Below are 11,809 nucleotides of genomic sequence, written 5' to 3' on the forward strand. Positions count from 1 at the left end.
ATGCTGCTGGGAATAAACCAAGACCAATATATATGAAGAGCAAACATTTGTCTTTTTGCAGTGTCCCCCACAGATATCTAGGCTCCCATTTCTGTAGCTTGGAAGAGGAGTGGAAAGCAGTAAGACCCAGAAATTAATCAGTGCATTTGGTCACATATCACATAGGTTAGAGTACTGAAGGATACGAAGAGTTTAAAATGTATTTGGATATAATTTTCTTGATTTAATCTATGTATTAAGCACAAACAGGTTATTTCAGCATGTCTCACTAGTTTGGACTGAATGTCTGCGGTAATTAAAAAATGTCACCATTTTCTCTTTACTAAATGTTAAGAAAATGGTGACAAAAATTCTTAATCAGGCAGCAACAACCAACTAGTTTAAAAGGTACTAAAAACTACTTAGACCTAATCAGGCCTTAAGTACTAGGATTTACTACACATTTAAAAAACAAACTGAAGTTAAAACTGAACTCCACATTCTGCAATACTAAATGAACGTTTCACTACATGGTTTCTTTTGAGGTGGCAAGAAACGACCGTAAAACCTTTGCTGTTGCCAGAAGTGCATTTCTTAGAGAAAAATATCCTGTGGGTTACCATTTGTTGCCATGATTTACAAAGATAAGGTCTATAGTCAGTATCACTTTCATGCTGAAGTTTTGAAGGATAAAAGCTTTCTGCAGCATTGGTAGATTTCTGCATAAGTGTCTGTGTTGTTGCAAAGAGGGCTAAGTGATGCTCTCGCACAAGCTTCTCAAGAAAGTGAGCACATTTCTTCAGATTCAGCTCCTGCAAGGTAAGACTCTCCCCTCCGTTGCTTCTGTCTATCCAATAAAAAGCTGATATGCTATCTAAAATCAAAAGGCAGAGGGAGGGGCGAGAGCAAAACATGTTTTCTAAAGAGTAGAGCGTGAGGAGGAGCTGGGTGCTACTATTGCAGTTCACCAGAAAAAGCCTTGCCAGGCACTGCTTTATCACCTCCTCTGCCCCCTGTGCCAGCCTGTGCTCCAGAATGGTAACCAGACGCAGCAAGTCAAAGTGGGAATCAGTGTCAATGAACATGACTTCCACTTGCAGTCCTCCTTCTGATTTTGGAATGATGCAGCGGGCTATTAGGTGATAAAGCATTTCTGTTTTTCCCGTTCCTTCTGCACCGTGGAATTCAATGACATCTCCTGTTAAAAAACAAAGCAGCAAGCTGTTAGGCAAGAGCCTCTATAGCTCAGTTTTCAGTGCTTACTGAACCAATTTCACTATGCCAAGAATTTTTGAAAGCCTGATATCCATAAACTGATTTAAATCCTGGTTAGCATCTACCAAGAGAAATTTCATTTTCAAGAAAGGCCTACAAAGTGAAGAAAATCAACTGGGAACAAAGGCTGAAAAAACCCTGCCAGTAACATCTAGGACACCAACACCAATGAAGGCTTGGCAACTGGACTTCATCTTTCATTACAGGTAGATGAAGGATGAAAAGGAACCTGCTACATGGAGGTTACTAAGAAACCATCATTTACACTATGTGCACAAAATTAAGAAATAAATAAAAAAACCAAGTACAAGTGAAACTAAAGTTCACATATTAGAGGTCCAAATCATGTTGGCACATCTACTTTTATAGCACAGACTGTCCTTCAGCCTTTCATGTCTGCTATATGCTTGTTCAATACCTGCACATGTCACAAGATACCAACAGGAATCTGACCAGTAAAGAGAACACCAGTATATTTATTTAACACTTATAATCTTTTCTGGTGATCGTAATATGAAACTGCTTCTTTTGACAGGAAGGGACTCCCAGAATCCTTCAACACCAGGCAATAACTCTACTGGCTGAAGCAAAGTATCTCTGTTCATAAATGGACTCAGGCTACCTGCCTGATCCATGTGGGTCAATAAAATACATATCACATAAATTTAAAATGTTAAATAAAAAAAGCATGATGCTTTATTGGCAAACCCATTCTTTTGTTGGATGTGAATGCAAGATACTCCAAAGTCTTTTCCAAAGTCTTCTTACGTCTGATGTCAGAGCAAGACTCTCAGAAACAGTTAATTTTTTAGTTGCTATTTATAAATTTCTAATTTAGGAAACAAATAATTTATGACATTTTTAATTTTAGGCAGAAGGGTAAAGACATGCAGCAAGGAGAATCACACCACTGTAAACTGCAGGAAGGTGAGATTTCTGTGGCCCGAGCAAGTGCAAATGGCATAACAGCTTTTCATAGGAGGGATGAGAGAGTAGAAAATTAATTGCAACTTTACTTGAACATGTTTGTGCCTGGCTGAGTTAACAACTTCCAGAGGGTGTCCTTGTTCATCAATGTGTATAATGTCAAAGTGCAGCATGGGGTGAGGGGTGGAAGGCTTGGGGAAAAAAAGCTAAGCTCTTACTTTACCCACTGCAAGTGCTGAACACGATTGACACCCAATGTGACAATTCTATCCATTTCAATGACACTCAGACTGCCTGCCTGTCCATAATGAAATTCCTTGCTGCTCCACAACTGAAATTCCATTTTCCTGAATTTCTGATACTTTGAAATTTATTCAAGAGCTTGATTGTCTCCCAAGCCCTTAGTTCTCTCTTCTGAATGGATCTTCCCACTTCTGAGATGAAAGACGACACTCCCATGACATACATCTTCACCTTCTCTACCTGTTCAAAGGTCGCAGTGCCCACCTCTGCCCCCTGCAGCTGCTCTGCTGTCACTCAGACTGGGATAGTGACATACCAGCTTGGAAGAACTCCTTTAATATGTGCTGAGTGGGTCATTCCTTCCTATTTCAAGTCTATTGAAACATTTTAGAACAATCGGGTGAGGCACCTCTGGTTAGGAAACAAAGTGTATCTTCTATCTGCCTCTGGCCTCAGCACTAAATTTCTGCCACCCTGACTGGTGTTTCTCAACCCAGACCACTCACTGAACTGGGGCACCATGCAATGCAGATTGCTGCACCTACCTTTACAGCAAAACATGGCTTGTTTCAAAAAAAACACATACTATCAGCTCTATACAGCCATTCAGAATAAGCAGTGGGAAAATCTGAGTTATTCTTTGGTAATGATTCAAAAAAAGTTATTCTGTGAAATAAAAGCTTGAATTTATTCATTTGCAGATGTTCCATCATGACTTCTGTGCTACAGAATAACACTGGATGAGCTTTTGTTGGAAGAGCAAACAAATTTATCTAAGTAAAAATTCTAAGTTGAATGACAAATCCATCTTAGGTGTTTTTGTAGTGGTGGTTTATAAATTTTAACAGCAAGCATCCTTCAAAGCCTGTTCAACATTTCTGAACAAGATACACATCCGGGTTGCAGTTTGACCAAAATATTTAAGTTACTCTGGAAAGAATAACAACTTGGACTGTAAGAAAACCTCAAGAGAGCCGGGGATTTCTGTCCCTTCTTGATTATCAGAAAGGCTGCCCACAAGAAGAATGGCTGCAAACCAGAAGCCATTTATAGCAACATCTATAAATGTAAGGTTTCATTAAATTAGCAACCAGCCTGTTACAGTAAGATAAGAGGGGAAATTCATCCTGCTGGATCAGAGAAGACAGACCATGACACAGCAGAGGAGGAAGTGTGGCCAGCAATGTTTGCAAGAAGCCTTTGATGCCACGACAGTAGGTCATGGAAGACGCTTAGTGATCAGTACTAGCATCATCCATTAATGTCAAAATAACTTAGAGAGAAGGATTAGTAAAAAGATACTGTCACAGGATGAAAATAGTGCACGAGGCAGAGCAAAACAGTGACTTTAAGATGGAAGGAAGGCAAATTTTCCTATTAGGTGTTGCCCAGCGTTAAGCCTATCAGTAGATGATGTTCCATTAGCTTGGCAAAATGTGTAGAAAATAAAGTCGGGGGGTTCATGCCAATTTAAGATTGCCAAGATTTAACAGATTAAGATCAATGAGCAGAATGATTTAATACAAAATTCAGCACTGACAAATTAAAGGAGCCACCCAACACATTCCTTGGCTCACAGTAGCTTGAACTGGCCCACAACGGGCAGACTAGAGAGACTAGAGAGTCCACTGCTACACAATGGTATACAGGATAAACTGAATGATGTTGCAGAAACTTAAGTATTTATGTAACACTAACATATTTTTAACTGAATATTGTGCTCACTCCTGGTCATCAATTCAGTGTTATCTTTTGAACAAGAAGAGAGTTAACCTTTGTCTGTCATTATTACACTAGCAAATGTTGGTTAAACTGTTTTCTGAGGCCACAGTTACAAACAGGCTATTAGAATACTCAGGAATAACTCTGCAGGTTTCACAGCATCAGACACCTGGAAGTTACTGGACTAGTAATTTACAATACTGTGCAGAAGCTGTCACTAATACTTGTACCATTATATGTGAAGTAGAAAGGCCTAATATTTATTCCAAGTTAATGCTGGGTGTCACACTATGGCTGAAGATCAGAGCTGACAGCCACACCTTCATACCAGTGGCAAAGGAGAAATATGACTAGCAATAATGGAAGATTATTTAAAGCTTGTGTCACTTTTGCTCCATTCCAGGAGAGCTTAAATGGCATGTAATTAATATGCTTATGTGTTTTTAAATATGCAAGTCCATCATAATTAGAAGCAGTGACTAGAATATCACAACAGTACCTATATTAGCTGTTCCTGTTTTACAGTACTCTGACATAGATGTTACAGTGAAGTAACCTTTAGATAGTGTAATGGAACTTCATATATATATATTTCTTTCAAATACCACCAGGAAAAAGAATAATTTAGGTCTTTGCATTGCTTTAATCATACCATTTTAGATTAAGAGCTGTTCAGTACGGACTTCATGGGCAATGTATCACAGCATTCCACAGTGACCTACTAAAAGTCAGGTTCATGACAAATAGAGAGGTAGGACTTCAACAGGGATTTAAGACTGAATGAGAACACACATCAAAATAACACATGGACTCAAATAAATACCACGGCATTAAAAGACAAAGCAAAAATATAATAAAAGGTGAAGTCCATTTATGTATATAAAGCTAAAGATCTGTGCTAAAGTATTTTATGCCTCTCCACTAATGTCAACCAAAAAGCATGGCCAATATAGATAATAATTGGTGCCATTTGTTAAATGCAGAAGAAAAATAAAGATGCTTCAGAAGCTCAATGCCCATAGTGGCATAGAGAAACCAGTAACAAACTTAGCAGGTTTCCAGCCATTTCAGAACTGAGGTTCTGAAACAGTCTTTGGATAGACAAGAACAACCTACAGATCAAAGCTGATAATTTGATGAATGGGATTATGTAATGCTGTGTACTGTGATAGCAAGGGGAATTACTGATTCTCAGGAAGGCTTCTTATAGTCAGTTCTACCAGAACACAGCTAGTTCAGTATCAGACACTGGTTTCTTGTGTGTAAAGTTCATTAAAAAAACTCCACAAAACAAACAGACTGAAAGATCAGCATTTTTTATTACTGCATTTTTTTCCAAAACAAAACCATCTCATCTTTTAAAAAAATTCCTTAGGCTTCAGGAGCCTTGTGAAGCATACACCCATTTCACTGCTGGTTCTGAATTACTCTTGTGGGTAACAAAGCAGTTCAGAATTGAGGGTATTTAAATCATCTCTGCTCCATTTGCACTGGCTTAACAGTATTTCTCTGCCCTTTATCTTTGTTATATCACATTTGAAACTTTCAGGTGCAGGAATCATATACTGCTAAACCCCTAATGTATTCTCAAGTGCTGCAAAATAATACACAAACAGTCTCACAGTGACTGCATTTGTAGACTAAGCATCATCTCTCATCCAATTATCTTGATTCTTTTTATTGCTTTTTCTGCTGTTTCTTCAGAACCTCCTATAATTTGTGGGAACTCAAATTGCAGACAAGTGTGTTGATAACCACTGCAGCCACGTACTTTTCCTATGAAATCCACTCATTCATACATACATTCAACAACTGCAGCACCTCACAGCATGGTCCTTCCAGGTGGCCATTTACATGCTTTTTTTTTAACTACATATTTCTAGTTTTGTGTAATCAAGAGTTGTCTCTTCCATTGTAATACCCATGAGATTTCACACCATCTTGAAAACCAGTCTGACTTTCTAAATAATCAAGGAATTTCTAAGTGTACTAATTTTGTTTTAGCTCTGTAATTTATTTCATTAAAACATCCAATCTTGATCTTAAAACTTCTTGTTAGAGGAATCTACCTTAAACTTGTTGTACTGGCACCACTGGGAGGTAGCCAAGTTTCTCCAATTTGAAATTTCCATTCATTCACTGAAGGTCTGTAGAAGCCATTCTGATCCTAACATCATCTGCACACTCACTCAGCTGATTAGTATCTATGTTCATAATGGACTTGTTCCCAAATTTCCATCATCTAAGTATAATCAGGAGTTTTCAGACAAAGTCTAAATACCTTGATGACTTGGCTTTATTAAAACATACTGTTTGTTCATGTGCCACTTCCTCACTCACCCTGACCACTCCACAGCACTGAACTCTTTGCAATTTATTGACTCTAAAGTTCTTCACAAATTTCTGCAGTTAAGACTTAGTGATAGTTTTTTAGACCACTGATTAAACAAAAGGTCAAATGACAGAATCTAGAATAGATTTCTGTAAAACTACTAGAGACCAACGTGCTTGGTATTTACTCACCTACATCTGTGTCCTGATACCACAAGGTAGATTTTAAAGTCCATTTAATAATATTTGGAATGGTGCCTTTGCATCCTTTCTTTTTATCTAGCTTGCATAAAATTACATCAACAATTAAAATTCTGAATCCATGGAAAAAAACCAATCTACTTGTATGCTAATTTCTGTCATATTGCTCTGAGAATACTTCTGCATCAACATTTTTCCATAAACGGGATAAATTTTTACCATGAACAGGAGATCCTTCCTCAGCAAACAGGTATGGTTCAAGATTCTTCAGAGAACTTCTGCCCTCAAGTCGTGCAAGTAGCTTTTACAGGAAAGACACAAGAGAGACACACTGTTAACTCAAAATAATGGACCTTGGGAATCAAATTTAAAGGATTTGAGAACTGGGAGTTTTCCATGGCAGCCCTATCAAAAGCCAAGTTTGATTTAAAAAATGTTTTCATAAATATATATGGAAACCTATTGTCTGGATTTAAGCCACAGAAGGTTCCATCTTTATAAGCAATTAGCACATAAATTTAATGGAAATAAGGACTAGGTATACATCAGAGGAAGGAAAGGTTTGAAAACAAAAGGAAAGAAAAAAGAAAAAGCTGCACAGGTGGACTAGTGAAATGGATCATCTCTGGTATCTAGCAGGGCTGCCATTTGACACAACAAAGGGAAAGAAGATTGTTTGTAATAACCATCACCTCCACAACAAACTACTGGTTGAAACATTATCCATCATTAGACTCCTGAGTTAGTCCTGCTGAGCATTTATAAGTAAAAGATGAAAAGTTATACAGGACTCTTTCTGGAGTATAATCACATTGTATCATAGTTACTTGTTCAAACATAGTATGGACTGAGAATGATCAAAAGTAATTAGCCAAAAGTAGCTCTGCAAGAACCTTTCTAAAGCAAGCTCAGATTTGTAAAGCAAGTTCCTCGAAAGCCCCTTAGAAAGCAAGTCCATTGTAAACCAAATTAATCCAAAGTTCATAATTTCTTAAATTGACAGGTATTTGCATAGCAAGTAGACAGGTATTCACATAACTGGTGTTATTTGTAGTTCTGGCATACACTTGTAAACCAAGAATTAACATTTCACCCAGTGCTAATCCCTACATGTATTAACTTGGTTGCCAAATCTGTCATTCTCCATGACACCCAGCTGTCATTTAAAGATTTAAACAAAACAAATACTATTCAGTTTCATCCCATCCTCCTGAAAGGCAGTCACTGAATGAGTAGCGAGCACACACCTTGAAACACATGATGCCTTATCTTTCTTTCCTCCCTGCCACATTGATGAGCAACATTTGTTCTGAATTGGCTTAAAAGTTGTTTAAACAGTTGTGTATGTTTGCCTTTAACAGTAGAATAAATCTCCATTAAATGGCCCTGAATTTACTTCAAGTGGTCATGACAGGAATCTAAGTGTGACATTTCCGTTGCCATTTTAGCATTCCCTTCCATTAACAGAATGTCAGTGTGTTTGCCTTTGCCCATTCACAGGTATTCAGGACTTTACTGACATGTCCACTGAAGGGCCAAAAAAACACTGGAATTGACCTTGCTGTGGATCTGCAGATCCTTCCATTGTTTCACACATTTGTGTCGCTCAGAAAACACTAAAAACCATGAACTCTTGAATATTTTGGGAACGAAGAGGGGTTCTGTGACCTGGACAAAGCAAAAATCCAGAGGTATGTATGGACACAAGAATATAATAGATTCATCATGGAATCACAGAATGGTTTGGGTTGGAAAGGATCTCAAAGATCATCTAGTTCCAACCTCCCTGCCATGGGCAGGGACACTTCTCACTAGACCAGGCTGCTCCAAGCCCCATCCAACCTGGCCTTGAACACTTCCAGGGAGGGGGCAGCGACAACTTCTATGGGCAACCTGTTCCAGTGCCTCATCACCCTCACACTAAGTAATTTCTTCCTAATGCCTAACCTAAATCTAACATTTTCCAGTTTAAAGCCATTACCCCATGTCCTATCACTAAATGCCCTTGTAAAAAAGTCCCTCCACAGCCTTCTAGTATCTCAGGGCAGGTACTCCAGGAGACTGCAACTACCAAGAGGGCCATCAAAGAACCTCTTGTGCCAGTGGCTGCCAGCACCTGGCCCCTAACACCAGCTCAGAGCCACTGGGGAGGAGATGCCGCACCCACGGTGGAGAAGGGCCAGAAATCTCTCATCCAGCTGTGGAAATTGAGAGAAACAGGAAAACCACCACAGGCTGCTGCTTTCTGATGCTTTTTATTTCTTAGCAAAGGAAGCACTTGGTAATCACTGGGGCTTGATTATGGGCACTGCTGGGGCTGGGAGTCACAACTACTGCTGGTCTAACCACATTTCTGCAGCCTCCTGCTCCCAATTTTGTTTCTACTTTAATGAATACATCTTCTGCAGTTTATTTCTTCTGGAAACGATGTGCCCCCCATCTCCTCTTACACTATCACAAAGAACCTCTTGTGCCAGTGGCTGCCAGCACCTGGCCCCTAACACCAGCTCAGAGCCACTGGGGAGGAGATGCCGCACCCACGGTGGAGAAGGGCCAGAAATCTCTCATCCCCTCATCCAGCTGTGGAAATTGAGAGAAACAGGAAAACCACCACAGGCTGCTGCTTTCTGATGCTTTTTATTTCTTAGCAAAGGAAGCACTTGGTAATCACTGGGGCTTGATTATGGGCACTGCTGGGGCTGGGAGTCACAACTACTGCTGGTCTAACCACATTTCTGCAGCCTCCTGCTCCCAATTTTGTTTCTACTTTAATGAATACATCTTCTGCAGTTTATTTCTTCTGGAAACGATGTGCCCCCCATCTCCTCTTACACTATCACCTCTTGAAGCTTACTGCTAGAGCTTTGCAAATACACAGCACATTGTTCGCTATCATTTAAGTATGAATCTGTGGTTATTTAAATGACAAGTTCATATATTAATTTTAAATAACTACAGGTGGTTACTCTCAGCACTGCTCATGTAGGTAATTAATGATAATTCTCGGGTGATAGCGCACCTGTGTTTTTATCAAACTTGTATTTACTTCCGAGTTCTGAAGCAGAATCTCCAAAGGCAATTGCCTCATTAGTGTCACGCTGGGAGCGATGGGGTTCCTGGCAGGAACAGCTAACAATTTTCCTTCAAATCTAACAAAGGTTTGTCCACACTACAGCAGAAGGCATGGAAGCAAAGCTGAGATGAGACACTAGACAGGCATCCCTCACCTCTGCCAGTGTTAAAGACAGGGACAACACAGGTTTTTCCACATCAGGAAAAGCCTCCCTGGGGAGGTGTTTGCATTTTACCTTCTCCATTTTCTTGTGTAAAATGAGAAGGTGGGAAAAGCTACAGGTAATTAAAGGGTGACGTGGATGGTGGACATCAGGTGTACCAAGCTGTGTCACACACAGCACATAACAGCAGCATAACACTGCTTTAGAAAACCTCTGAATGGGAAGAGCTTGAAAAAAAACCACCAAAACAATTTCAAATCACATATTAGAGGCTTCAGATTCCATAAATTAGCTGTAGATGTTTACTTCTTCTTTCATAATGCTCTTTCATACAAAATACCATCTTTAAGCAACCTGCTGGTGGTAGGTCTTTGCTCTTAGGTGTTTTTCAAAAGTGTAATTATACTAGCAAGAAATTGCACATATGTGCAGTACTGTGTAGAAAACAAGCTATACTCAAGAGTCAGGCAACAGTCGAGTTAAATTTCATTGATAACAAGGCAGAAGGGACACATATTTCAGCCATGTCTTTTATAATTTATCAATTTAATCTTTTTAATAAAGAAGCATGCATAGGGACAGCCCCATTGACTAATACATGATATGCTTACGCTATATTGGTTACATCGAAGCTATGCATGAATGTAAGCACACATGTAGGTCTTGTCAGGAATGAGATATTACCTCATTAAAATGTTAAAGAAATTCAAATTAAATACTCCAGCTCTGTTGCAGGCTGTGAGCTAACCTACAGGCTATTTACACATACAAACCTATCTTGAGTATGAGACAAACTTTAATTTTCAACCACTCTAACCACTCTGACTGAGCTTTTGTAAACTTTGGGCATGAAGACATATGCAAGCAATTTATCATTTATTTTATTGTGATACAGCAAACGTGTTTTGCAAGAAGTTCTAATTTGTTGTATTAATTACATCCAATAATAAGAGCACAAGACTGCGGTCTCAGTACAACCCTCTCTAAAACCTGATCTTATGCATGAAGCTTGAGGAAGTATTGTTTTAAATGAAGTATTTTCTGTTTCACGAGCTTTCACCATTTTTTCTGGACAACGTACTCATACATTAACCTTTCTGAACCCATTGGTTAGCAATTCTTCCCTCGTTCAGGTTTGGCAATCCATCATAGGCACTTGCTGCCATGGCCAAAGTGGACAAATCAACACATTCACCTGCTTGGACACAGAGCACAGCTCGTGTCCTTAATTTGTGTATATTTACTGAGAGTGGGCAGCCGTTGTTATTTTTAAAAAGCGTCAAAAGGGCTAAAGAACTCAAGGCTCACTGAAAAAACATGGACGTTTAACATGAAATAAATATTCCTTGTCACAGTTCTGTACTTTAGGTGCACTACTCGGCATGTTCTGAAACAGGAACACGCCAGCCTGCAAGTAATTAACTAGCTGAGAGCAAGCACAAGTCCCTAACAATAAACCAGCCAGCGGAGAGAAAAAAATAAATAACCCCCAAAACAACGCGCAAACCCCAAAACCAATTCGAATTTCAAAAGCCACAGACCAGGAAAGCAAATCCACCGTCCACCGGCTTTTATTTGAACCACTCCAAAGGGAGCGCGAAGAAAACATTTCTGAAGGAAGGAAGGAATGACTGAAGCACCTGAATAACCTGCCCGGGCGCCGCGAGGAAGCGGCACAGCTGGGACCGAACCCCAGCCCGAGGACGAGAGGGGACACAAAGGGGACACACAAAGGGGACACAAGGGCAGGAGAGACCCGCGCTGCCCCGCCCGGAGCTGCCTCAGCCCCCGGGGAAACCCTTCCCAGCCACCCCCCTCCCAGCGCCAGGCCCACCCCGCGGCGGCCTCGCCTGCCCCCCCGGCCCCGCTACCCCCTCACGCCCACGCGGCCTCCG

General features: G+C 40.0%; 1 protein-coding gene across 1 annotated transcript in view; it reads right to left on the reverse strand.

The window, feature by feature from the left end:
• Positions 1–403: 403 nt before the first annotated feature.
• The window catches only part of XRCC2 (X-ray repair complementing defective repair in Chinese hamster cells 2), an 11,839-nt gene continuing 433 nt past the window's right edge, over positions 404–11,809 (reverse strand). Inside the window, exons 2-3 of the mRNA XM_010006018.1 lie at positions 6,898–6,979; positions 404–1,177 (exon numbers count right to left, since the gene is read on the reverse strand). Coding sequence (XP_010004320.1) covers positions 462–1,177; positions 6,898–6,979 — 798 coding nt within the window. The 3' untranslated portion in view covers positions 404–461. The remainder of the gene's footprint in view (positions 1,178–6,897; positions 6,980–11,809) is intronic.

This window comes from Chaetura pelagica, unplaced genomic scaffold (assembly GCF_000747805.2).
Source record: "Chaetura pelagica isolate M959 unplaced genomic scaffold, ChaPel_1.0 scaffold199, whole genome shotgun sequence".
NCBI lineage: Eukaryota > Metazoa > Chordata > Aves > Apodiformes > Apodidae > Chaetura > Chaetura pelagica.